This window comes from Neomonachus schauinslandi, chromosome 11, assembly GCF_002201575.2.
Source record: "Neomonachus schauinslandi chromosome 11, ASM220157v2, whole genome shotgun sequence".
NCBI lineage: Eukaryota > Metazoa > Chordata > Mammalia > Carnivora > Phocidae > Neomonachus > Neomonachus schauinslandi.
The window spans coordinates 25,102,283-25,130,245 of NC_058413.1; the positions used below are offsets into that span (position 1 = coordinate 25,102,283).

General features: G+C 39.7%; 2 protein-coding genes across 5 annotated transcripts in view; one reads left to right on the forward strand and one right to left on the reverse strand.

The window, feature by feature from the left end:
• The window catches only part of PDHX (pyruvate dehydrogenase complex component X), a 120,801-nt gene that overhangs the window by 61,842 nt on the left and 30,996 nt on the right, over positions 1-27,963 (reverse strand). For 2 of the 4 annotated variants that reach the window (XM_044919661.1, XM_044919658.1), the window contains exon 1: positions 5,471-5,648. The exons of 1 other annotated variant lie outside the window; for it this stretch is intronic. In XM_044919661.1, the coding sequence (XP_044775596.1) occupies positions 5,471-5,630 (160 nt within the window). In that variant the 5' untranslated portion in view covers positions 5,631-5,648. Of the gene's footprint in view, positions 1-5,470; positions 5,649-6,634; positions 6,676-27,963 lie in introns of those variants that run through there. One more of the 4 variants, XM_044919660.1, reaches the window with a different exon arrangement.
• LOC110576271 (APAF1 interacting protein) lies at positions 5,888-27,028 on the forward strand. The gene is made up of 7 exons (XM_021685361.2): positions 5,888-6,066; positions 15,721-15,821; positions 19,860-19,908; positions 20,997-21,114; positions 23,025-23,160; positions 25,897-26,064; positions 26,679-27,028. The coding sequence occupies exons 1-7, from the start codon at positions 6,010-6,012 to the stop codon at positions 26,776-26,778; spliced, it is 729 nt and encodes a 242-aa protein (XP_021541036.1). The 5' UTR covers positions 5,888-6,009; the 3' UTR covers positions 26,779-27,028.

The following is a 27,963-nucleotide window of genomic DNA, read 5'->3' on the forward strand; positions in this document are numbered from 1 at the left end:
GCTCCATCCTTTCTAGCTCTGGCAACGGCTTCCTTCCCATGCCTCTTCATGCCGAGGAGTGGGGACAGCATCTTGCTCTAAATAGCCCCTTAGTACAATACCACCTCTACACCCTGAATTCACAGAAATTAGTCACTTAGTAAACTCTCCTCAAATTTGCCATTTTTAGACTGCCATCTATTCCCTGCCAGGACCCTACAGAAAGACTTAGGAGGGTAGCACTTAAGTAATGAGAAAAATTTCAAATCACAGGGAAGGTCACTCCATTTGAAGAAATAGTATGAATCAAGATTTCCAAATTGCAGGCTTTATTTAAATGTATTCTCTAGCCATTTGTTTATAATGGGAACCCCTATAAAAAACATACATTTCTTGTTCTCAGATATGGTAAATATCCTTGCAAAGTGGCACCTTTTTCTATAGGAAATGACAGAAATGTTTATGGAAATAGGCTGGAGACTAGGCAGTGTTTATAGATAAATTACAGGGAGATCCACGAGTTTCCTGGAACCACACAGAAAATTATGCATGTACACATTTATCTTGAAAAGTGGTGGAACTTTTATCAGCTTTCAAATAGATTTGTGCGCCCCTAAAAACCAGCACTAGTAGATTCCCAAGGAAGCTCTCCTGAATTATAAATATGCCAACCTTAATTCTCCCCTAAAATTTTTCATGTAATACAAGAAAGTCCTTGATTGCAGCAAAGTATTGAGTAGGTCATTAGCTATATATAGTAAATGTATTGCCTACCAAGTACAAAAATAAAATAAAATAAAATCACCATTGCCTCCATTTTGTTTAAAGGACTTGCTGATTCTTTCGTACACGTAGTATCCAATGGTACATCTGTAAGGAAGCTAGCGAGAACTTTAGGTAGTCAGTCTGTGGCTGCAGAACTACTTCCTCTGAGTGGGAGAAACCAAACACTACACAAGAGGTTTCAGCTTGCAATACTGGTCTTCTTGCGATTAAATTATAAAATTAAAATTCTACTTGAATCCATTTATTTTGCAATCTTGGAACAGGACAAAAAGAAATCACCACTCACGAGTATAGCAAAAAAATGAACACATGCATAAGTTTGGGGATTTACCTATTTTGCTGTAAAAAGCAAATGAAATGAAGCTCAAGACAACAGGTCACACTTAAGAGTACGGGTGGCCCTTGAACAACATGAGTTTGAACTCTGCAGGCCCAGTTATACTCAGGTTTTTAAAAAAGAAATACATTGGGAAATTTTTTGGAGATTTGCAACAATTTGAAAAAACTCACGGATGAATCATGTAGCCTAGAAATACCAAAACATTTAAGAAAAAGTTATGTATATAAGAATACAGTATATGATACATATAACACACAAAATATGTGTTCATCCACTGTTTATGTTATCAGTAAGGCTTCTGGTCAACAGTGGGCTATTAGGACTTAAGTTCATTATACATGGATTTTCAACTGCGTTGGGGGGGTCAATGCCTCTAATCCCCATGTTGTTCAACGGTCAACTGTGTATCAATTATCAATTAGAAACTTACAGATTGGAGGACATTAACATACATTCTAACTCTCTTAAATGGTTACACTTTAACTCTCTTAAATAGTTCGGCCACCCTTTATACACAGTCTAGACTTGTAACTGTTAAACTGTTATGATTATCAGGACTACTGCTGAAATACTATTTCACAATGCAGCTATTACTAAAATGTCTCACTTTATTAAAAAAAAAGCAGAGGTATTCACACACAATATACATATGGTGAACAAAGCTTCAGCATGCTGGCACTGTTCTGCTGATGGCTAAGGCCAAGCAACCGCAGACACTGAGGTGGACTGTAGTTAAGGAAACAGGCTTTTGTTGTCAGGCAGAGCTGGGCTGAAACGGTTCTATCCCCAGAGCACACAGCATTATCCACTATGAGGACTAAATGAGTTAGGTCGTGTAAAGTGCTGAGAAGGGTGCATGGTACATAGTAAGCGATCGGTGCTACTTGTTATACTCAAACCCACTCCCCCAACTTCTTTCTTGCTGGAAGAGACCAAGTTTTGTTCAATTGTATGCCTTTCTTGTGAACATGTGCTCTGAGTAAGGGACCCCATTGCTCAGCGTCTTAGTCCCTTCAGACTGCTAAAACAAAATACCTGGGACTGGTGGCTTATAAACAACATTTATTTCTCACAGTCCTGGAGGCTGGGAAGTGCAAGATCATGATGCTGGCAGATGTGGCGTGATGGCTGATGAGGGTCCACTTCCTAATTCATAGACAGTGCTAAGCACGGGGCATAGGTCATTACTCATAAAAATGCTGCCAACAAACACCATTTAAGGAAACCAAAACTCCAAGTGTGACTCCCATGGACAGACTTTAAGATCCTGGATGGATGTATGAATGTGGAAATCATTCAGTAAGTGTACTTAATTCATATAGTCTAGAGATTACCGAATAGTTGCTAATTTCTACCAAGCTCAGTGAAAAATGAGCCAACACCATGTAATTCATGCTTTGTAGAACAAATAGTTCAAGGACTGCCACGTGCATTCACCATGGCAAAACAAAAACCTGTATGTGAAAAGTCGGGAGACAAATCTGAGCTCAGCATTAGGGAAAAAAAACAAACAAACAAACCCCCAAGATTTCCAAATCATTTAAAGCTACCTAACAACACAGTCAGCTACTGGGGTAGGCAGAATAATACCCTTGCCTCCCTCCCTCCCACCCCCCAAGATGTCCCACATCCCAACATCCAGAACCTGTGAATATGTTATGTTACATGGCAAGGAGGAATTAAGGTTGAAGGAGGGAATAAGGTTGCTAAAGAGCTGGCCTTGAGATGGGGAAAGAATCCTGGTGGGACCAATGTAATCACCAGGATCCTTATACATGAAAGGAGGAGGAACTAGGAAACTAAGATGGCTTCCTTGGGATATAGTGTTCTCCCTCTTACAGACGACGTTCAGGCTGAGTTAGACATGTTGCTCACGGTGTGCAGGGGAGTAGGTAAAATGTCATGATGCTTCAGATGAGGATTGCCTAAGTGAGTTTCCAGAGGCAGGAGTCCTTAAACTGGGTCTAAAGAAAACCCCTGAGAGAAGATATTTGCAAATGACATGTCAGATAAAGGGCTAGTATCCAAAATCTATAAAGAACTTACCAAACTCAACACCCAAAGAACAAATAATCCAATCAAGAAATGGGCAGAACACATGAACAGACATTTCTGCAAAGAAGACGTCCAAATGGCCAACAAACACACGAAAAAGTGCTCCACAACACTTAGCATCAGGGAAATACAAATCAAAACCACAAGGAGATACCACCTCACACCAGTCAAAATGGCTAAAACTAGTAAGTCAGGAAATGATAGATGTTAGCGAGGATGCGGAGAAAGGGGAACCCTCCTACACTGTTGGTGGGAATGCAAGCTGGTGCAGCCACTCTGGAAAACAGTATGGAGGTTTCTCAGAAAGTTGAAAATAGAGCTACCCTATGACCCAGTAATTGTACTATGTACTTACCCAAAGGATACAAAAATACAAATTCTAGGGGCACATGCATACTGATGTTTATAGGAGCAGTATCAACAATAGCCAAAATATGAAAAGAGCCCAAATGTCCACTGACTGATGGGTGGATAAAGAAGATGTGGTATATATACACCATGGAATATTACAAGAAAGAAATCTTGCCATTTGCAACAATGTGGATGGAGCTAGTGTGTATTATGCTAAATGAAATAAATCAGAGAAAGATAAATACCATGATTTCACTCATATGTGGAATTTAAGAATCAAAACAGATAAACATATGGGGAGAAAAAAAAAAAGAGATGGAAACAAACCATACAGACTCTTACCAATAGAGAACAAACTCAGGGTTGATGGAGGGAGATGGGTGGGGGATGGGCCAAATGGGTGATGGGTATTAAGGACACTTGTTATGATGAGCACTGCGTGTTATATGTAAGGGATGAATCACTAAATTCTACTCCTGAAACCAATATTACACTATATGTTAACTAGCTAGAATTTAAATAAAAATTTGGAAAAAAAAAAAAAAGAACACTCTTCCTAAATTATTTCCAACACTGAGCTTGTACTGTTTCATGATTTTCTAAGGTAGTGAGTCTCAAAGTGTAGCCAATCAAACACCAACACAAAACATCAAAATTCACCAAAGGTTGTTTGTAAAATGAAGATGGCTGAGCTCCACCCCATATGGAATATCTGAGAGCTATAGGAAAAGTTCAATATTTAACAAAATGGGGAAAGGGAAAACAGGGACTTCTATACACAGTTAAAGAACTACTACTCCAGGGCGCCTGGGTGGCTCAGTTGGTTAAGCGACTGCCTTCGGCTCAGGTCATGATCCTGGAGTCCCGGGATCGAGTCCCGCATCGGGCTCCCTGCTCGGCAGGGAGTCTGCTTCTCCCTCTGACCCTCCTCCCTCTCCTGCTCTGTCTCTCATTCTCTCTCTCTCAAATAAATAAATAAAATCTTAAAAAAAAAAAAAAAAAGAACTACTACTCCAACAGGTATTTTATTAAATACCAAGCTGAAGAAACGGAAATAAATTGTTCTCATTACCAAATCTTAAAATCAGTGCACTCATCTTACCGTGTGACTCTTTGTAACATTCTTTTTTTCTGAGCCTCAGGTAGCTCAGAATATTTAAGCAATGCTACTGCACCTAATTTTTTATATTAAAATTCACACTGTGGTGTGCCAGGATGATTGGCAGGTAATACATCACACACAAAATGTTAGCCATATCCCCCCACCCTCATGTAAAGAAAAATAATGCCCGGCATACTATATTGCATCCTGTTAAATACTAAAAGAGTGTTAATATCATTAAGTGTTAATATCATTACTTAATACCAATTTTATATAATAACTTCTTGGTGTGACTCCCCTCCTAAATTGCCACTCTTTTAAGCGCATATTTTGCTTAAAATATTCTTCTGGACCTATGTCTGTGATGCCCTAGGCATTTACAAATTAAGTCTTTTGCGAGTCGTCGCGCGGGGCAACCCGAGAGGCCTGGAAGAAAATTCGCCCCATAGAGATGGGCCCAGAGAATGAATACGAACTGCTACCAGTGGCTTTTGAATTTCAGCAACCTTGGGCAGCTTGACAGCTCTAGGGGGACCTGAGATATAACTGGAAAGCGGCCTGAAGGAAAAGCGTTTAGGACCTGTCTCCGCGCGTCACAAATAACCCAAATTCCGAGGCAAGGTCACAGAGAAGCCATACCAACCAGGGGCCCAGGAACGGAGTCGAGTTTTTCCAGCTCCCAAGAAAACCCTTCGCGGCATGCACTAGGCCAAGTCGGCGGACTCCTCCCCAAGAAAAGGCCTTAGGAAGAGGGAGCCCCGGGCACCTCCACACCCAGATGGGCCTGAACCAAAAAGCCCCTGACCCAGGCCCATTACTCAGCTACACAGAGCAACTGACCGACCCCGACCACTCACCCCGCAGCCGCTGCGTGCTGTGAAGCCATCTCCAACTAACTCCGCGGCCGACAGACCACCCGGAAGCGCCCTTCACCAGCCCCAGTTTTTGGCACTCGCCAAAGGCCAAGAGATAGCGCAGCACCCGAGGGTCACAGCCTAGCCTCCAGGAGGCCGCCATCTTCCCGGCCTTGTCACGGGCTGCCCGCAGCACAGCCTGATCGCTCAGTCATCAAGGCCCCCCGGGGCCCCGCCCCCTGTCATGTTGGCCACGCCTCCGGGCTCCAGCGGTGCTGTGAGTCTCCGAGGCGAGAGGCCCTCCTTAGTCCCGCCTCCAACCTCGTTCGCCCCACCTCCCGGCCAGGCGGCTGCGCCTCCGGATCTCCCGTCCGCGAGGCCCTCCGAGACCCGCCTTCCGCCTCGTCCGCCCCGCCCCCGGGCTGCCTTCAGCGCCGCCCGATTGCAGCCGTGGCCTCACCACAGAGGGGGCTTAGCCCAGGCTGAGCGCGGGTCTCGAAGCCGCGCGAAGGTAGGAGGCCGTGGTTCTCCTCATCCGGGCCATGTCGGGCTGTCACGCTCCGGAGGGAGACTGCGGCTCGCGGTGCTGCGGAGCGCAGGTAGGGGCGGGGCCGGGAGGTGAGGCGCTGGTGACACGCGGCGGCGGGAGCTGGGCCCCGGCCCGGGGTGCCTGGGACCCGTGCGGACGCGACCCCGCTCTCCGCCGCCTCGGCTCCCCAGGCCGACCCGAGGCCACGGCCCCGCCGCGGTCCTGCTCCCGGGGTTGGGCTCCGACGGCGGGCGCTGAGCGCCGGGCGCCAGACACTTTAAAGGGAAAATAACGGAGGAGAACGCCGGGAATCTTGAGTGTGTTTTGAAACAACTTTTGGGGGGTAATAAGGCCAAACTAGGCAACGGGAAGCACTGAGTGGAAATGAAGCTAAGACTGTTTGCTCTCGAGCTTATTTTCTGCGCCCTTGGCGACCAGCCCGACGTTTGGCAGGCAGTAGGCGCTCTGGAAACGGTGGCCAGATCGGGGCTGTGTGCAGTAGCCAGCGCTTTCCCGCTCTGCCTGCCTCAGTTTAGAGTGATTATGGGATGATCATAGAAGCTTTCTTCCTTGAGCAGGAGTCAAAGGAAAATCCACCCTCGGGCCGCATCTGCTTTTCATTCACTGGGTATACTCACCAACAGTTTTATGGAACACCAGTGTGCTCAGGGATACAGCAATGATTAAGACAAATGGCCTGGCGTCTGGAGGAAAACTAGACGAATAAACAATTACAATACAATGTGAGAAGCCCTGCTTCAGAGGCAGGGAAAGCCCCCCACCCCAAAATTAGCCCTCTTATTCCCCCTGTTATTCTTTCTTAGGACTGAAGGTCCCAATTAAAAAGTAATAACACATGGGAGATTTTATTGCAGGATACTTGTCAATCTCGTTTGAATAAGTAACTCCCCAGATTACCAAAGACGACTGTGAGGATGGAATGCTGGACAGGGACAGTTGGATGGGAAGGGGGGAGACATTGGATACAGGACAGGTAGTTAGGCAGGTGTGTGTGGCAAGTGAGCAAGGGAACCTGTTAGTAGAATGTTGCTAAGATGTTTCAATAGCCCATGTGTTAATGCCCCAGGTAAATAAATCGTGGTGAAATAAAATCTAAAAGCAATCCCTTTATCAAGGGATCTGAGAATAGACGAAAATTCTCAAACCAAACACTGCTAACAGACAATTCGGTGAACAGGCATGTTTAGTTCACTCGTTGTTCATAAAAAATTTGAGCCAACCTTTCAAAATGGAGAACACTTAAAACTTTAGAACATCTGGGCGCCTGGGTGGCTCAGTTGGTTAAGCGACTGCCTTCGGCTCAGGTCATGATCCTGGAGTCCCGGGATCGAGTCCCGCATCGGGCTCTCTGCTCGGCGGGGAGTCTGCTTCTCCCTCTGACCCTCCTCCCTCTCATGCTCTCTGTCTCTCATTCTCTCTGTCTCAAATAAATAAATAAAATCTTTAAAAAAAAAAAAAAAACTTTAGAACATCTGATGGCATTGGGCTCGTATTCCTTCATGGGGTCTAGATTGAGCTGACTAGTGACTACCACCTAAATGTGCTTGCCAGGTTACCACAGCTCCACCACTCACAACAGATTTGCATATGCACTTAAATAAACCACTTCCTGTAAGCTTGGTTCAGCCCCTGGGCCACCAGTTTGTAACCTGTGATATAGGACTTTTCTTAATGTAGATGTGATCTTAATCCAGTCAGTGTTTATTGAACAAAGCACTGTGGTAAGTATATCGCTATATCAAGAGCATGTTCCCTGCCCTTCAGGGAGCTAGGCTTAGCTGGGAAATAAACCAAGAACTACTTCTATTTTTTAATTATACCTTACCTATCACAGTGTCCTATATGTGTTAACCCTGAATAATAAATATTTGTGCTTTGATATTACAGTAACACAAGGTCTTCCAATATCCTTTCCTCTGTTTTCCTTGACCTCATCAGATCTCCACCCTCCCCTCCACTCTAGCAACCCATTCCCATGGCCATATCCTTCCCCGCCCAACCACTACCCCTTCAGCCCACACTTTTTTGGGTGAAGGATTTTTCTTTTTTACTCATACAGGTCTCTGTGTGTAGCCTCTATCAAGCCTCTATCATAGGATCCTCCATCCTATATTACAAATAATTGCCTTTACTTAAATGCCTCCCACTCAGAACCCCCAAGGGATGGAGGGGTGTCATTTGACATATACAAATACTATTGAGTCCTGCTGCAGCTAGCTCCTAAGCACCTCATGGCAGCCCCCTGAGGAGCTTCCCTTCACATTACCTTAAGTGACTATCCCCAAACCTCACCATCTCACCCCATCCTCTCCTCCAAGCCTGTTTTGAAGATGACTTTGCCTCCAAAATCACAAAGAAAATGAAGCTATTAGGTGTGAACTTCTTAACTTCAATTTCTTCCTGTTACCACCTACGTTATAATGTGAAGGTTAAGAACAAGACATCTAGAATCTGACTGCCTGTGCAAATCTTGGTTCTGCCAGTTGCCATCCGGGTGGTCTTGGACACATTAATCTTTCTTAGTGTAACACAGTTGTTATAAGGATTAAGCTAAGTTGTGCATATAAAGCCTTTAGTATGTGTTATAAAACAAGTATTCAATAAATGTTAACTATTTTTGTTATTAATTGTATTATTACACATTTTCCTGCATCTTTCTTCTTCCTCCTGTCTAAGATAAATACCTCCCTGGTCTAATTCCAACTGCTCTGTCTCAGCAAAGATTGACCTATTTATTAGGCTTTTGTTTTCCTATGCCATTAATCTCTCTCCTTTCCCTAATTTTACCTTTTAGCGTGTAAAGAAAACTCTATGTTAACTAGTTTCCCCTTCTGTTCCCTATCCAGCCTTTCACTGCAACACTATAGAAAGAGTCCTTAGAATTCTCTGCCTTTCAGTTTTATTCACTTCTTCACCCACTGAGATCTGGCTTCTACACCCAGTCTATTGAAACAATTCTTACTTAAGATCATGGTTGACCTAATTTACAAATACAGTTGGCCTAGCAAAACCCCAGCCTAAGATGAACCCTACTAACTATGGTTTTTGTGATTGCACTGAGCTGCATTCCTAGAGAAAACTACACAACTACACTGACCAGCCTCGCTTCATCTTCAACATGTCAGCCTCAGATTGACACTTAACACTGCCCAACAACCATCCTGGGTTTCCCCAGTACTTTACTGTCCCACTCTCTGAGATGACTGACTTATACCTTTTATTATCTTTTCAAGCCTCCCATACCCTGTGCTCACATTGTTACTCAGCTGATGACTTTGTTTATACTTAAGAAAATAGAAGATGTTGGATATGAACTTACCTTCTACCACAAAACCTACCGAGCTGCCTAAACCTGAACCCGTCTTCTCAGTTCTCAAGATGGAAGAAGCCCAATCCCTCCACTTGTGCTCAGGATCTCCCTCCCGTCTCACATCCAGAAGTTGTTTCTCTCCCTCTCCCTGTCTCTCCTACCATGAATCCATTCCCTCTCAGCAAGACCGTTCTCATCAGCATGGCTTCCAGGCCCCTGCAAACTCATCTGCGCTTTCCTTGTCAGTACTCTGCTCGGACCACCTGGCCTTTTTTTTATTCCTTAAACATGTCAAGCACTGTAACACTCCAGGGCCTTTACATCTGCTGTATTCTTAGGGTGGAGTGCTTGCTGTTCCCCAACACAAAACCTTGCATGTGAGGGGCACCTGGGGGGGGTCAGTCAGTTAAGCATCTGCCTTCTGCTCAGGTCATGATCTCTGAGTCCTGGGATTGAGCCCCGCTCAGTGGGGAGTCTGCTTCTCCCTCTCCTTCTGTCTCTCCCCCGCTTGCTTCTGTTTGCGTGCGTGCTCTCTCTCAAATAAATCAAATCTTAAAAAAAAAAAAAACCTTGCGTATGCAAACACACTTATCACACACTGTTTTTTTCACACTTTGTAGGCCTTAGATCCTCACGTGCCCAGAGAGGCTATCCTTAACCACCTCAATCAAGTCAATCTCTGCTATGTTTCTATAAGTTCCTAGTTTGTTTCCTTCTTCCTACCTATTATAATTTATTCTTCTCTTTGCTTTTTCAAAACTACCCTCCAGAATGTAAATTTCTTTAGCGCAGGGACTTGGTCAAGAGTTCACAGCCAAATTGCCAGGAAATGCTTGGCATACTCCCACTGTGCTTTATTAAGACTTAGCTCAGCCATCCCCTCCTCTCTGAAGCTTTTCCCAACTCCTGCTCTCTCCCACCACTAGCTCTGCCCCCCCCAGGCAGTAGCTTCTTTGGACTGTCTTGTATTATGTATTGCTTTGTCCTTTCATAACTTCTTTACTAGATTGTGAGCTTCTCAAGAGTAAGGATTTTTATCTTACTCAATATTCATTTTTTCAGGGCTTGCAGTAAAAGTTTGCTGAATGAATGAATGAGAAGGCTCTATAATACCAAAGGAGAAGTATATAAAGCAAATGCCGTGGCACAGGATTAGAGGAGGGAGTGATCATTTCCTGCTGGGATGATGACAGAAGGAATCCCAGGTGAAGTGGGTAGGCAGTGTGGTATAAAGGCCTACAAGCAGGAGTCTGATAGCTAGAGTTGGGATAATTGAAAATCCAGCATGAGCATTAACAGTGCAAAGAAAAAAAGATGCACTTGCTTAGCAGGAAAATAAGTCTTAGTTAGCTAGTGCTCCATAACAAATACCCCAAAACTTAGGCTTAAAACACAAGCACTTATTGTCTCACAGAGTTTCTGAGGATTAGGAATCCAGGAGCATTTGGCTCGAGGTTCTGGTTCGGGGTTGCTCATAAGGTGGCAGTCAGACTGTCTGCTGGAGCCACTGTCCTCTCAAGGCCTGACTGCAGCTGGAGGGTCCGCTTCCAAGCTTGCTCACGTGGTTGTTGGCAGGCCTCCATTCCTCGCTGATTTTTGTCCATATGGCCTTCTGCGTAGGCTGAGTACCCTTACCACATAGCAGCTGGCTCACTCCCCCGGAGCGAGTGAGCCAAGAGAGAGCACCCAAGACAGAAGCTGCAGTGCTTTATAAGCTCATGTCAGAAGTGACCTACTATCACTTCTGCCCTTATACTACAGTCTGTTGGTCACGCACGCCCCCATACAATGTGAGAAGGACTACACACCGGGGTGTGAATACCAGGAGGCAGGGACCATTGAGAGCCATCCTGGAGGTTGACTACAACTAGGCTGAACAGAACTGAGAGATTTATATAAACATAAACTGAAAGAAAATATTTGAAAAGGTAAAGTGGGGCAAGAAAGCAGAAGGACTTAAGTAACAGACTATGGATGTGGCATTTGTGCATTCTGTGATTGGAGGAATGGGGTTCAGTGATCAAAGTAGTATATTCTTTTAGTACCAAAAGGAGAATGGAGGCTAAGCTAGAGAAGAAGGAGAGGAAGGAGAAATTGTAGGCAAGGAGACTAAATAGGGAAAGATAACCTTATTCCTCCCCAAATGTGAGTCCCTGAAAGTTTTTTTTTTTTTTAAAGATTTATTTATTTGAGAGAGCGAGAATGAGAGAGAGAGAGAGTACATGAGAGGGGGGAGGGTCAGAGGGAGAAGCAGGCTCCTCGCTGAGCAGGGAGCCTGATGCGGGACTTGATCCCAGGACTCCGGGATCATGACCTGAGCCGAAGGCAGTCGCTTAACCAACTGAGCCACCCAGGCGCCCGAGTCCCTGAAAGTTTTTACTCAACTGTTGCAAAATAGAAAACTCAGGATAATGAAAAAGTGAATTTCACAAAATTAATGCATTCAGTTTAAAGGACTACCTTTTATTCTGAGATGACCCTACTTTTTTATGTTAAAAATGCATTTTTTCGAAGAAGGTGATAATAGATGGTTAAATGTAATAAATGTTCTAACTTGGCAACCTTATGACAGTCCCTAAAATTTAAACAACAACAAACTGCTGGCCTATCTAGGGAAGTCTGGAAATCACGGATACAGATTATTAATGTAAGGAAACTGATACCCAGAAAAGGTCACTGACTTGCCTGAGGGCACTCAGCTAGTGGAGGGTCAAAGCTGAAGCCAAGCTTCAGGTCTTCTCATTTCTTCTAGGCAGTGCTCAGCTGATGTGAAGAAGAGTTTTTAAGTATGGTGAAGGCGAAAGGGAGAAATAGGGCTCTGAGTGGAGGTGAAATAGCAAAGAAAACCAGTATGCACAGAGAGGAGAATGAGACAGAGAGAAACAAAGCCCAGGGACTGAGAAAACGCTGACAACGTGGCTGTGCCTGCATCCAGTCCCTTCCTCAGGCCAGTGTCAAGAATTTTGAAGGACTGAAATGAGCAAAAAAAGATCACTAGGTGTCTTAGGGCCATCTTGGAGCTATTGTGCAACCCTGTAAATTGTAGAATGCTGACACAGTGCAGATGATTATTGGTCATAGAAATGCGAGCTGTATTCTGGACATTCAATTTGTTGCTGCCTGGAGGATATTGTCCAGTTTTTCCTTATTTGTAAATCTAGGATTCCTGATTACTTTATAGGGGTGTGTGTTTTGCATTCTCTTTGGACACAGTTGTATCATCTTTCTGGTTCCGTCATTAACTGATGGGTTAAATAATGTCTTTCACACGTTTATTTTATAGTTGTGTGAGAGTCCCCCAGGAAAACCTCTGTCCAAGCAGTACATGTCTCTCTTATGCTTAAATTGAAAGAAAAGGTGGGGGAGGGGAGTAGAGTCATTGTTGGCTGTGAGCAGGTGTCTCAGTGACAGTAGAGTTGATTTCCTTAAAACAACTGGGTTGAAAAATTGGAAAAATAAAGTGTTGATTCAACTGCTTTTTAGACTTTAATGTTTTTAATAGACACAAAATATTGTTAAATGTTTCTCCCTCACAGTATAGGACCTCTACTGTAAGAAATTGATTATAATCCATCTTTAGATATGTCTTTCAACCTTCTTACTCTGATTGAAAAGCCAGACATAACAGTAACAGACAAGTAGTATTATTGACATTCAGGGGAGAAGTAAATGTTAACTAACCTTTTTCCTTCTTGTCTATTCTTATTGAAATGTATGTTCTGATATTTACTTCCTTACCATTCTGAACAATTTAGATGACTGCATTTTACCCAGTATATCTGTTAGTTCCCACTGCTCAGTGATTATTTTCCTTGAAATTGTAATTTTGTGGGTTTAAACAGTTGAGTGAAACTTTATTAACAACAGCTGCCTTATCATTGTTATTCCTGTAGCACGAAGCGGGCTAATTGCTATAATAACTCAGTACTGGAAAAGACAAAAGGAAAAGGGGAGAGACCCATAATAACAGACCATTTTCTATAATGTTTGCAACTTGCTATGCAAATTGATGGTTTTAAGGATTGGAAGACTGTAGGAGTCTTCTCATTAGCTGTACTTTAATGTATAATTAAAATATCATTTGTATCACTAAAAAAGGAAATAGCAAGTGACACAGGGCATGGATAATTCTGGTTAGATTTTGTAAGGACAGATATAAGGAAAGCCAACACAGCATTCTTATTATTTTTAATTCAAGAATTCTTAACACATTAAGAATGGGAAGGAAGGTAAAACTCCAGTTATAAAATAAGTAAGTCACAGGGATGAAAAGTACAACATGGGAATATAGTCAATAATATTGTAATAACATTATATGTTAACAATGGCAACTATATTTATTGTGGTAAGCATTGAGTAATATATAGAACTGTCAAATACAGTATATTGGACACCCGAACTAATGTAACAATGAAAAAAAATGGGAGGGAAACTAACATTGACTGTCACATATTGTCCTGGATGCTTTATCTTCATTATTTTCTCTTTTTTAAAAAAACTTATTCATCCCATACCTAGAAGCCTATAGCACTGTATCTCATTTTAATCCTCATAATGTTTTCATTTTATGGATTAGTAAAGTGAAACCCAAAGTCATATAAGCAATAAATGGTATAATGTAGGTTTGACTTTATGTCCATTAACTCCAAAGCCTGTGTTGATTCAGAACTTTAAAGAATGTTAACATTCCCATGTTCTTAATTTTATATTTTGAAGTCTACTCCATCAAATTATCATTTATAATAAAATACAATGTATATGTAAAATATTAACAGTGAATTTTGGAAAACACCATAATTTCCGAAAGCCAGTTAAATACCTGAACATTTGGTCTGTTCAATAATCATCCTCTTTGGACTCAGAGATGTTTTTCCCCTTTACTCAGTGCCAAGATTTATCTAGGCAAGCTTCCTTGCTATGCTTTTGTGCACAGAGGGTCTATGTCTTGTTCACCCTTACCTCGAGGGTATAGCCCGTTGTCTGGTCTCAAACCTGTGAAGGGATTTTTCTATCAGGTACCCCATTCTGAGCACATCCTGTGTTTTATCTCGTGTTTCTAGTGGCTTGCATAGCTATAAAATTGGAGCTTAAGCTCACCAGAGTTCTGCAAATACTTTCAGGGAAATTACGACTTCAGAGCTTCCTTCCCAGGTAGATTCACCCTGGTTTCTTTTATGGATACTGTCAAACCTTACTTTCTTGCCAGCTCCGCAATTTAATTTGAAATGTTTTTAAAAAATTTATTCAGCATTTTTAGTTGTTTTCAAGTTAAGAGTAGTATTTCATACTGCCAAAAATAGAATTCAGTGTATTTTTTTATTGTTGTTTTTGTTTTCATTAATTTTCATTTTAAAAAATGGGGGAAACATTGATTTTTTTTTCCTAAAGAAGTAATCATTAAACTTAATAAAAATAAGCTCTTATTTTGACTTGACTTACTGTGCTAATCATTTCACAATATATACAAATATCTACTCTTTATCCACTAATATAATGTTATATGTCAATTCTACTTCAATAAAAATACATAAAGCTCAAAATTTATCCCAACATGCATACATTTGTTCCTGTACACACATATCTTCATAAAAATGAGCCCAGAAAGTATTCATTATGATTGCTTCTGAGTGAGTCCTTTCCATGTTATTTTCTTGAAATTATATTCCATAGTGAGTAGATACTGCTTTTGTAGTAAGAGAAAACAATGTAATCACTGGAAAAAAGATTTTAGAATAAAAATAAAATTGAAGCCAACACAGAATATGAATACATAGCTGTCGTATGTATATCATGACTTAATTGAATAAGATGTTTTGTGTAAAGAAATTCGCTGGACAGACGGAATCATGTTCCTCTCAGCACTAGATACTGTTTCAGCCATTGCAATAGACACATATATACTAGGCGTTTCCCCACCTTGTTCTTGCAGCCTGTCCCATAGTGTTGGACTAAATGGCCCTATTCTGAATAATTTCAGGTTGCCAAAATAACATAGTAGATCCACCTTCTAAACATTAAAAACAAAGTATGTTTTGTAATAGTTTTTTCCCTCATGGTACCTTCTCTATGGTAGATTTTCTTAAACTTCCTTACATTGGCTTTTTAAAAAGATTTTATCTATTTGAGAGAGAGAGAGAGAGAGCACAAGTGGGGGGATGGGAGAGGGGCAGAGGGAGAGAGAGAGAAGCAAACTCCTCTATAAGCAGTGAACCCCTCACCCCATGTAGGACCCAATCTCAGGACCCTGGGATCATGACCTGAGCTGAAGGCACATGCTTCACCAATTGAGCCACCCACGCACCCCCTTACATGGGCTTCTTAACAGAGATGTCAGCTAGAAAAGTCACTTGATAATATAATATCTATTGGAAAAATCATTATCTTCTTTTTAAGGACAAGGAACATCCAAGATACCTGATCCCAGAGCTTTGCAAACAGTTTTACCATTTGGGTTGGGTCACTGGGACTGGAGGAGGAATTAGCTTGAAACATGGGTAAGTTTGGGGCTGATTTCATTTTGGGACTTGTCCATATAAGTAGCCCAATGAAGAGCCTAATATGTGTTATGTCTAAAGAACACCTGGTGCCCAGTTTTATGTGATACTGAAAATATTTAGTTTCTAAATGGAGAAATGAATAGTTGCATAACTGAATACATGTGCAGAAATTGTAGATACAATAAATACCTAAGGGCTTAAGAACCACAATTTCTAATCAGAATAATTTGGTCCTCAGTCTTCGGAGTACCAAAGTTAAATAACATGTTGCCAACTATGTTTATATGGCTGGAATTAGAAAAGGTCCCCTCTAGGTGGACAGGATTTGTTTTAAAGGTTTAGAGACATATTTTAAAAGTCACTTAAATACAGGTGACGAACCATCAAAAATACTAAAAAAATACATTTTATTAAGTCAAAAGACAGGCAATATGCCTTTCTAAATGCATCATGTGTCATCACTAATGGACAGCACCTGCTGGTCTTTGTTGCTCAGAGGAGAAAACAAGAGGGACTGGCTGAAACAGAAGGAATGAATATTATTTAATTGTTCGTGAGATTTATTCAGTGTCTTTCCTCCAAGAAGATGAGGTAGTACATAACCTAACAATGAAAATACAGGTTGTGGAATCTCATTCTTTTCAGTGTTTCCGGAAGAGGATGAATTTTTTTTCTCCTGAAATGTTTTAGGAATAGTATTGTCTGGAGGCTGAATGTTAAACTGAGTAACTTGATTTCTTTATCCTAATTCACTTTCTTTAACAAAATTGAGTAACTATAACACTTGTATGATACTGAATATATACAGTAACACCCCCTAGGAGGCTCCATTTCCTAGAAAGGAATGGAGCGTAAAATTTAATCAGAACATCTAGAACAAAAGGGGTTTTTCAGCATTCCACAAGATGATGCCAGTGAAATTTCACCTGCTTCAAATTACCAAGTAACTCACGGAATATTAATTGAACTGTGGGCAACACTAGGGGGCCTTAACTGTCGCAGTTACGTGTATAGGGATGCCCTCTGTGTGGAAGGGTCATGTTCCTCATGGGACATCGTACATCCTCTGTGCCTCCTCTCTTACCATCACCCCGTGTTCCTGTGTCATTTCAGTACTTTGCCAGTTTTCAGGTGATTTTGCCAAAACTTCCAAGTTGACCTGTTCAGAACAAGGCCCTAAGATAACATTTTCATGTATCCACTTAGTTGTGTTCCCAGTAATTTGGTTTCTCAGCTGTATTTATGATAAATCATACTCTAAACATTGCCTTTAGTTAACTGCTTTTTATTCGCATATGCAGAAAGTTTATGTATGTACAAAATAGAGCTTTCTACCCAGCTGAGTTACAATAACCATTTTCTAAGTGGCTCTTTTAAAAAACAGCCACATTCTTTATCATAAAGACATAAAAGACTGTGTTCTTTCTAGAAGAATTTTGTTAACCCAGGCACTGAAATTGTGGGTGGTCACTCTAAAACACTCACTGGCACCTTTTAAAATTAAATGGTTTTTACAGCACTACAATCAATTTATGGGGACATTGCATCATAAGCAAAAAATGCTTTGCCCTCAGTTAGATTCTTAATGGGTAAGGAGCTCCTCCTGGAGGTCACAGGTGGAAGCAACCACAATTTTATGGCATTGGAATTTTATTAATTTTGTGCTTTACAGAGTAAGATGGGTAATTTGTAGTAAAACGTCCAGTTTTTTTCCTAATATTTAAATGACTTCATAAGCCCCCATCATTAACTTTATCCACTATGTTATTCTCGTGTTGCTGGTGAAATTTTGCTTTTCTTTGTCTGAAGCTTAAAGCAAATAAATTTGGAATGAAGGATAAACCCAATAGATTGTGTTTGGGAATATAAAATTTACTGATTCCAAGGTTTGGCTGATACCATTCTAGATTATGCTACTTGTGTGTAGTCACAAAAGATGTATATAAAAGACACCTTAAGATCCATATGAGCGTTAAATCAGAAGGAGGAAATGGAAGACCAAGAAAATGACAGTAATCATAAGCAATTCCAAGATACCCAACAGCCACTGTGTTTAGGTTGGGTCATTATCATTCATATTTAGCATTTCCTGTTTTCATGGTATGTTATCGTCGTGTGTCAGAGACACTAATCCTATGGCATGCTATTAGAATGAAAATTAATCAACCCATACTGTAGACAAGATAACTGAGGCATATAGTAAGATTTACATTTTTTAAAATAACTAGACAGTAAAAAAAAAAATAGAAGCAACTGAACACAGATATATTATGAACTCTTGAGTTTTGTCCTCTTCCTTACCAAATAGTCAAAGAGCAGAGAGTATGGATAAAGAAATTCCAAAACTTAATGCCTTCAAATTCAAAATGCTTTTTGATTGCAGCTTACAGCACCAAGTAAAGACCTCACTTCTAATCTTTGGCATATTTCCCTCGTAAAATAAAGGCTCTATTATCTTCCTATTTTTATCCATATAGTTCCTTCTTTGTAGGTGAAAATGTATTTTTTCCACAATCTATTTAGCTAATCTTTTAATTACCCAAGGTGATCAGTCTAAACTGATTTTTGTTTTCAGAAAGGCAGCAATAAAAACAGATTTAGATTACCAAATCATTTGAATAAACAGAATACCCTGGATTTTTCCACTTTGTAGATGGATTTTATTTACCAACAGGCTGTTTTGAACTTATTTGGGTCTGTTCCCAGATTGCATAAATTTCTCCACACACAAGACTTACCCTACAAGTCCACTGACTTCGTACCACACAGGATTCTCGAAATGATTCCATGTTACCCAAGGACAAAAGATTTGGATCCCTCGTATTTGCAAAGGGCCCTTTTTTAACAGTATGATCCCTACCAATTCCACTGATTCCGGAGGAATGCCGCTCCATGTTTTCTTATGCAACAAAGCCTTATGTAAAGTGAGCTATGTCGTTGTGAAAACAAATGATTGGATATAGCTTGCTGTGCTTTGGATTTCTCTCCCATTTTCAGGCATTTATTTTGTAGACCTTAGTTTACAAATGGACCCTTAAAGAAACTTTCATTTTTGTCAGTTACAAATCTATAGGTTTATTAATAATCCCAACAGGATTGATAGCTTGATTCAATATAGGCCATCATCCTCATTTTCACTAGGGAACAGTTAATATTCAGTCTCCCTCTATCCATGGCTCAGGGGCAAAAGCTGGAGCGTGCAGGTGCTGGGATTTCCTTCATTTGTATGTGGCAGCTTTTAAAACCCTCTGGCAGCAAGTGAAACTGATAAGGACCTTTAGAGAAGATTTTGAAATTAATTTCCAAATCAAATTTGAGAGTACGTTCTGATAAATGGTATATTATAGCATCTCCCTTCGCACAACATTCTATAACAGAAAGATCTCCAGATGTAAGCATGCCTTTTATATTTTTAACTTTCCGCAGTTGTTTTAGCTTTATTACCAAATATTTTCACAAGAAAGATATGCTTTTCAAATAGGAAGCATATATTCCACCCAAAAAGTAGCTGTGTTAATGCTGTAATTTAATAAACTGTCCAACAGGGGTCCCCGAACTTCATGTTTTATAAGAAGAGCATTTCAAGCAATAAAATTAAACTTGATCCCTTGTAAGACAGAGATCTACTCTTCATGAGAATATTTTCTTCTGATTGGATTTTATAATAACTATTCCATGTATAATAAGATAAACTGCTTACTCATGCTTAAAGATGCTAAAGACTTGTGTTTTCACAGTTGTATTTCCCCTAACCAGATAATTCTGATTATCATTGATTTTGCACTGTAAAAAGAAATAAAGAAATATATATGAAAACTATCAAAATTTTACCCTGTCACCAGCACTATAAAGACATTACCAGTAATTTGGTATTCTTTCTATACAGCGTATACCATTAATTAAATCAAGCAGCTTTCTGTGTGACTTGATTTATAAAGAATATTGATGATTGGACTGCAAGAATACACTTGTCCTTGGTCAAAAGCAGAAGAGTAGAGTTAAATAAATGCCAATTTCTTTATTTTGTGTTACCAGCAATGAAATCTACATTGCTCCTTCAGGAGTGCAAAAGGAACGGATTCAGGTATGTTAAAGGGATCCTTCTTAACTCCAAATGCTTTCTCTTCTCTACTTGACTACTGTTTTGTGAAAGGGAATTAATTTTAAAAGTTTTAAGGGGGGGTTATAGTGTTATAATTTAAATAATCAATAAACATTTGATAAGTAACTATTAACCATTTTTTTAAGGTGATTAAGTAATCTCCATGCAACTAATATATTTTGAATTCTCATTCAACCTCTAGAGGGCACAAGGGAATAGTGCAATCTTTACAAAGTGATTATAATTTTGCAGCATTATAGCATCTTTATCAGGCTAGTAGGGTAGTCACATTGATAGTCTCAAATGGACCAAACTGGCTCATATTTAACAATAGCAAAGCTATTCCAATCTGAAGTTATAAAACTTTATTTCAAATTTTTGAGAAGTCTCATTCCATATTAATGCTTAGGAGACTCAAAAGCTAGTTAAAACAAACATCTAACACTTAACTTCTAGCTAAGGCATAATGCTTCATTAATGAAACATTTAGATTGTAGTTTGTAATAAGCCCTGGCAAGGGAAAGTCACAAGTTGGAAGTATGCACGCACTACTAGGAAAAATCTGCATCTGCTTAACTGCTTGAACTTTAAAATAATATACCTTATTGAGGTGAACATTTCTGAGTATCAGTTAAAACGTTTCTCAGGAGATTAGAAATTCAACTCTATATTTTTCCTCATATCATGACATATAAAAAAAGAACTGTAGCACCCATCTCAAAATGATGATTTCTTTGTATAGCTTCTCTGAAATATAATTGTGAAATTGCAGGGAAAATCTAAGAAGCTACATGAATGAAAACAGCAATATTATTACATACATATGAAATTTTCCATACCAATTGTTTCTTCAAATTCTAAAGGAAGAATTTTAACTCTCGAGAATATTTTTATCAGTAGAAACATTATTTCTCAAAATGGCTTAAAGAGTTTCAAAGAGAAACTACATATGGATATTTAAAATAGGAGTTAAATATGCATACATATATATTAGCACACACAAGAAAAGGGACACTTCTAAATGATATTGTATAAGCCTTTTTTTTTCTTTTCCCCCCCTCTATAAACAGCCTGAAGACATGTTTGTTTGTGACATCAATGAACAGGACATAAGTGGACCTCCACCGTGTAAGAATCTCAAAAAAAGCCAGTGTACTCCTCTTTTCATGAATGCTTACACAATGAGAGGTAGGCAGAAAATGGATTGAACGTAAAGAATATTTGCTACAGAGTAGATTCCCTAAATAATTGTAATTATTGTTGTAGTTAACATTTCTTGAATACCTACTATGTGTAAAAACTTTAAATATGTTGGGGCACCTGGGTGGTTCAGATGGTTAAGCGTCTGCCTTCGGCTCAGGTCATGATCCCAGGGTACTGGGATCGAGCCCCACATCAGGCTCCCTGTTCTGTGGGGAGCCTGTTTCTCCCTCTCCCTCTGTCCTTCCCCCCAGCTTGTGTTCTCTTTCTCTCTCAAATGAATAAATAAAATCTTAAAAAAAAAAAAAACCTTTAAATATGTTAACACATTCAGACCTCAAATCAGCCTAGTGGAAGGTCCATTGTTACTCCATTTTATATACCAGAGGACAGAGGATCTGGGAGATTTTCCTAAAATAAATAGCTAGTGAGTATTGGGGCCAGAATTTCAACCTAGTATGACTCCACTAGATTGTCAAATTGACTAAATACTATATTTACAATCAGATTCCCACTTCTAGTTTAGAGTTAAACCTCTGGGAACTTGTAGTAGAAGTAAGTCAAATTATAAATGAGGGGAAACTGTGGCCTTTACTTTAGTAGGACTGGTCCTCTCTTTTTTAAAAATGTACTGTATAAGGAGTGCCTGGGTGGCTCAGTCAATTAAGCATCTGCCTTCGGCTCAGGTCATGATCTCAGGGTCCTGGGATCGAGCCCCACGTTGGGCTCCCTGTTCATCAGGGAGTCTGCTTCTCCCTCTCCCCTTGCTGGTGTGCTCTCTCTCTTTCTCTCTTAAGTGAATAAATAAAAAATCTTTTTAAAAAATGTACTGTACAATAAAGTAGGAGTCTTATTTTAATTCCCAGAATTTGCAGTAGAAAATCAGTCTGGAAAGGTTGAACCTAGAGGACAGTATGAAAATAGAAAATTATAACTGGCTCAACCATAGCAATAAAGGCATTAGAACCGTGCTTTAATATAGCCACTGAATGAAATCAGGATTGAGTCTGTGATCATGCTATGTTCTGTTCTGGACTTTGTCCGCTGCTCCTGAGAGGGCAAAACCTCAGGAACAGATTCTAACAGAATGAAGCCCCTTTCCCAGCAAAAAGCTAAATAAACTTCCAATCGCAAAAATAGCCATTACTGAATTTTATAGCATACAAATCCTTTTTAGGTAAATCCATTACAATTATACCTTAAAATCCCTACCACCCCTTATGCTACCAAGACACGGCCTGCACTATGAAACCCAACTCGCTGATTACGGGTCACACTGACCCTGAAGTCAAATCCAAGTGCTGCCACAACTATCTGTGAACATAGACAAGTTATTTCACATCTCCAAGCTCCCCACTTCCTTGACCATCAAGTTGGGGAGAGAGAATTTCCATCTATGGTTGTCGTGATGACTTAAGAGCAAGAGGTAACATATAAAGGGGATTTGCCCAGTGCTTGGCACAGAGGAACCCCTAATTAAATGGTACCATTTTGACTGTGGTCTCCATGATTATTACAGCTGTACTTCAGACCATCTAAAGCTATTTCTTGAGCACGTGTGAAGTATTGTGCATTGTCCTGATGCGGATAAAGCTTAAATGCCTTTTACTTTCCAGCTTCTCTATTACCATTTCTCTCTTCCTCCCTCCCTCCCTTCCTACCCTCCTGTCTATTGCCAACTTATGATTGTGTTATAATCACATATTATATATGTGTATAGAGGGGGGGAAAAGAAAAAATGATTCCATGCCAAGAAAAACAAGTTCAAAATCATATACAAATAAATGTGTTTTATTTATATATATATATACACACACACACATATATATTTATATATATTTCTTTAAAAGGTAACATTTTGTTTTCACTGAGCATGTGACTTTTTTTTCTTCCTCCAGGAGCAGGTGCAGTGATTCATACCCACTCAAAAGCTGCTGTCATGGCCACCCTTCTCTTTCCAGGACGAGAGTTTAAAATTACCCATCAAGAGATGATCAAAGGAATAAGGAAATGTACTTCAGGAGGGTATTATAGGTATTTTTTTTCTATTTTTGCTTAAGTAATTTGAAAAGTATTTTTCGGTCTTTTGATAAAGAAGCTACTGATCTTTCTATACCTTTAATGAGATGTTGTGGGATCTACGTTAAATAATAGCCCACTTACTATTATTACTATTATACAGATTTCTTCTCAGTGACACAAATCAGATGCCTCCCCTCCTCCTCCCCTACCCCAACTTGGTAAATTATTAGCAACACAAATAATGAAACATTTGTCAGAGTAAGGTGAAAAACCCTTGGCTGAGCTTTCTATAGAGACAGAAAGATTATGTTCCGTATGGAATCACCCAGAGAGCAAGATCCCCTCACCTTCACTAGGTCTCCGGGAAGCTTCAGCCCTTACTGAAGTTTCTACTTCATCCTGATTTAATTTAGTATTTCTAGAACATTTTCATATTTATAAAAGTTGTACACTTATTTCAATTAAGTAGATCTCTGTATTTTTATAATTTTTCAGTATGGAAAGTGGCATAGATGGTATAGAACCTTCTAGATAAAGTCAAATAAATCCACCAGCCCACCAAAATGTAGAATTATTTGCCAATCTACACGGGAAGAAACGTGTTCTCAGTGCTCAGGTACAAGCTAAGTATTTCATTTGAACGTATTGGCATTCTTATTTCTGAGCTTATTAATTTGCTAAAGGGCCTGATTCTACCTTATCTAGCTTAGAGGAAATGGGTGCCAGTTTTTCTAAAGTGTTCTGACAGCAATATCTTATTGTTACTCCACGTCGTAGAATGTACAAGTTTAAACTAGTGTGTCAAGAACTTACTTATGATTTAATTTTAGTTAATATTTATTGTATGCCTACAGCATTCGTTAGCACTGTGGACTACCTATTTACAAAAGTTAAATGTTTAAATTATGAAAGTGTACATACTAAAGAAAGTATAGCCCCACACTGCCTTTTCCATTCTGGATCTTGAAGGAGAGGCATTATGTGTGCTATTAATTTCCTCAGCACTTGATTCCTTTGGTGAAGAGATAAAAGTAGGTCAGAAGGAGGTGTGAACAGCTGCCTAGAGGAACAGCACAGTAGAATTCCACAGCCTTCGGAATTCTGGGGGGGAAAGGAATGTCATGAATGATGTCATTTCTTATGTACCATAACATACACATTTCATATATTATTTTAAATGTTTCAGAACTTAAAGAATACAAACTTTTTTGCAATGTCCTTTGCAATTCTCTTTGAGCCTGGAAATCAGTAACAGGGTCATTATCACCACTCAGGAGGCAGAGATATATCTTTTTTTTTTTTTTTTAAGTCCATCTTGAAAAACAAAAACTTTCAAATACATACCTAATTCTCCTCAGGGGAGGTTCCCATATGTAAGTGTAATTGTCCTCTCTCCTGGCAGCAACACGCCGCCGGTGGTAGAGTGAAAAGAACTGTTTAATGATCAAAGGACCATCCTGGCTCTGTTCCTCATTTAACTCAGAAGGATTAGTGTTTTGTCTGTAAAGTGGGTGATCGGATTGAATTTCAGGTCTTCTTTTGCTGTGATACTATTGTACCCCCAAAAAGATGTCTGACTATTCAGTATAGGCTTGAGGGAGATACATGTTTGTGATTCTCTTGGCCAATATTAGGAAAGATTTGGGATTAGCAATTCATTCCTTCCATATTTAAGAATATTTTTTAATTACTTCTCTTCTACTTAAATGAAATAATAAGGGGCGCCTGGGTGGCTCAGTCATTAAGCATTTGCCTTCAGCTCAGGTCATGATTCCAAGGTCCTGGGATAGAGCCCTGCACTGCGCTCCCTGCTCGGCGGGAAGTCTGCTTCTCCTTCTCCCACTCCCCTTGCTTGTGTTCCTGCTCTTGCTGTGTCTCTCTCTGTCAAATAAATAAACAAAATCTTAAAATAAATAAATAAACATCTCCATACATGAGAGCTACTTAACCTATACCTGTCCTGAAGTTGCAACTTTTGATAAAACTATACCTAGAACTTTTTTATTGTTACGTTTGGCCATTACAGAGGTAGTAAAAAAGCAGATGTTACATTAAAAGGCAAGAGAAATCCATGTAAAAGGGAAAACATGTCCAAGTTCGACATGAGCAAAAAGGAAAACGCTTATTTATGCCGATTTTATCACATGTATTTCCTGAAAACAAGATGGAAGTAAAAGAATTCTAATGCCACAGACTTGAGAATGTTCCGAAAATATCATCACACCATTAAGAGTTATTTCCAGAAGGTTCTTGCTATCCCGGTGCCACAAACCACATCTGTATTTATTTATTTGCCTGAGACACTTTGGGGTGTTGCAGAGATAAAAGAAAAGGATTTTGTATCTTTGGAAAATTCATACTTAATAAGCAGTTAAATTGTTAATCCTTTCTATGCTTCTGGTTATCCGATCTATCATTTCCCATCTCCTGTTGAAAATATTATGATTGTCTCTGCTTCAAGGAAATACTTGTATGATCTTGATCATTTCTTTCTTAGGTTTTGGTATCCTATACAAATTTCTACCACTTATACTTAGAATAATACCTGCCAAATTCCCAAGACGTCTTTTGATACAGCAGTTTATGCAAGATATACAGAATAACATGCAACATCTTGTCCATAATTTGGAGTGGCTTTCAGAAATAAAGAGAATGTCTAACTGGTCACTTGAAAAAAAAAAATTATAAACTTTACATATGAATACGTTTGTTTTAATGGGGGAAAAAATGGCTTGTTTTGTCCTATAGGTATGATGATATGTTAGTGGTACCCATTATTGAGAACACACCCGAGGAGAAAGACCTCAAAGAACGAATGGCTTGTGCGATAAATGAATACCCAGACTCCTGCGCGGTCCTAGTCAGGCGTCATGGCGTGTACGTCTGGGGAGAAACCTGGGAGAAAGCTAAAACCATGTAAGTATCAATCACAGGACATTTGGGACAAATCACCACACTGTAAATGTGAAAGGGAATGGAGTATGTTTTATGATTTGAAAGGAAGTAGGATTTTGTGTGTGTGTGTGTGTTATTGGTCAGATTGGTTTAATTTAAGTAGCTTATTAGGTCTAGATATTTGATTTGTATTATGTATTCATTTATTAAGAAATATTTATTGGACAAGCTATGATTTGGCAAGGCGCTATGCACTTGACAAAGAAGGAAATACAGATCTCATTCTCCAAGTTTAAGGCTAGAAGGAAGAATAAAGCTAACCCAAGTTATATAATGATTTGCTACACTTATTTCAAAAAGTGACACATGGTAGAAAACTTAAATTTATGTAAGTAGTATATTTTAAACTCCCTTTTATTTCCTGAGAAGCATGTAATATGATTGCATGATTCAGTAGGATTCCTTTCCATGTTTTAATAATGCTGGGGGCAAAAGGAGAAAAATTTGGCCTGGAATTGAGAAAAAAAAAATGCACGAGGAACAGGGTTGGCTTGATAGAGAGGAGAAATGTGATTGGTAGGATTGGAGAACTCTGTTTCACTGAGACCTTCAATTCTTTGCTTTTTCTTTTATAGGTGTGAGTGTTATGACTATTTGTTTGATATTGCTGTATCAATGAAGAAAGTCGGGCTGGATCCTACACAGCTTCCAGTTGGAGAAAATGGAATCGTGTAAGACAAATGAAAGTTTAATGATATACACAAAGTTTATCTTGATTATGACTCAAAATGAAACTCGACTATTCTTTTTAATGATTGAACATTTCCGTGATACTATTAATTTGTCACTAAGTGCTGAAGATGACCACCCTGAATCTGTTTGGACATTGGACATTATTTGCTTATATTCTTGTAATTTTAAATGACAATGCAGTGGAATAAAATATTTCATAATGAATGGTTTTTTTTTAACGTTTACTTTTAAATCCTTAACAGCAAAATATTCTCCTTTAAATTCCTTTCTTACGTGTACTCCCAGAGAATTCCTCTTATTCTTTAAAGTTACTGATAATATAGACTTGATGAGAAAATTTCCATTTGTTATGAAATGAGCATTTTCTTATTTTAGTATTGGCATCGTAACATTTATGTGAAAAGTTAAGGCCAAATGTATCTCTCAATGTTGATGTCAAAGCAATTATAGATTTCCCCTATACGCTGTAGGGCTTCCCTATGATAAAACGTAAGGCACTCATTTTATATTGGAATCGATTGTGAAGTTCCCATTAATTCCCACTCTCCTCGCCAAACCAGTGATATAATCAGAAAGTGCTTTCTTTAGGGTAGCCAAAAGCAACATCACCTTGATCATAAAGGTTTCACTTGGTGAAGGCTCTTTTCAGTTGGGGGAGAAAAATCAATAATGTACTCTCTCCACAGTCTAAATCTCATACACCCCCTCTCAGTTTCCCGTCCTCTACTCTCTGAGTTCATTTACCCCAGGTCTTTCACTCCAGCTCCTGGATCACACCCTTTGTCATTATCTAGACCCCGTTCCTGTCCTTGCTTCCTCCCTTATGAAGCCTAGATGACAGCCCCTATTTGCACCATTCCATGGCAAGCATCCCAACCCCCTTGTACCGTGCTCCCTCCGTCACAAGCACCTGGACAGCCCTCAGTCCTTGTGAAGCCACTTACTTGGCACCTGCACCCATGCGGCAAGGCCTGATGGGGAAAAGTTACACAACTCTGTTGACTGATCTCACTTCAGGTTTAGGACCACAGATCTCAGGTGGGCACTCGATCCTGCCAAACAAACTTCCTATAATTCCTTAGTAAATTCATTTTCCCAACCTCGTGACTGTTTCTCCTCACCCTTATCTTTCATCAGATCTCCAGCATTCTCCCCGCCCCCACCAGA

What these genes read in the sequence shown, in the direction of transcription:
- LOC110576271 (XM_021685361.2), top strand. Translation starts at nt 6,010, where the DNA reads ATGTCGGGCTGTCACGCTCCGGAGGGAGACTGCGGCTCGCGGTGCTGC. An exon ending in GGAATTAGCTTGAAACATGG is followed by an intron (nt 15,822 to 19,859) that starts GTAAGTTTGGGG and finishes TTGTGTTACCAG; the next exon opens with CAATGAAATCTACATTGCTC. An exon ending in TGCAAAAGGAACGGATTCAG is followed by an intron (nt 19,909 to 20,996) that starts GTATGTTAAAGG and finishes CTCTATAAACAG; the next exon opens with CCTGAAGACATGTTTGTTTG.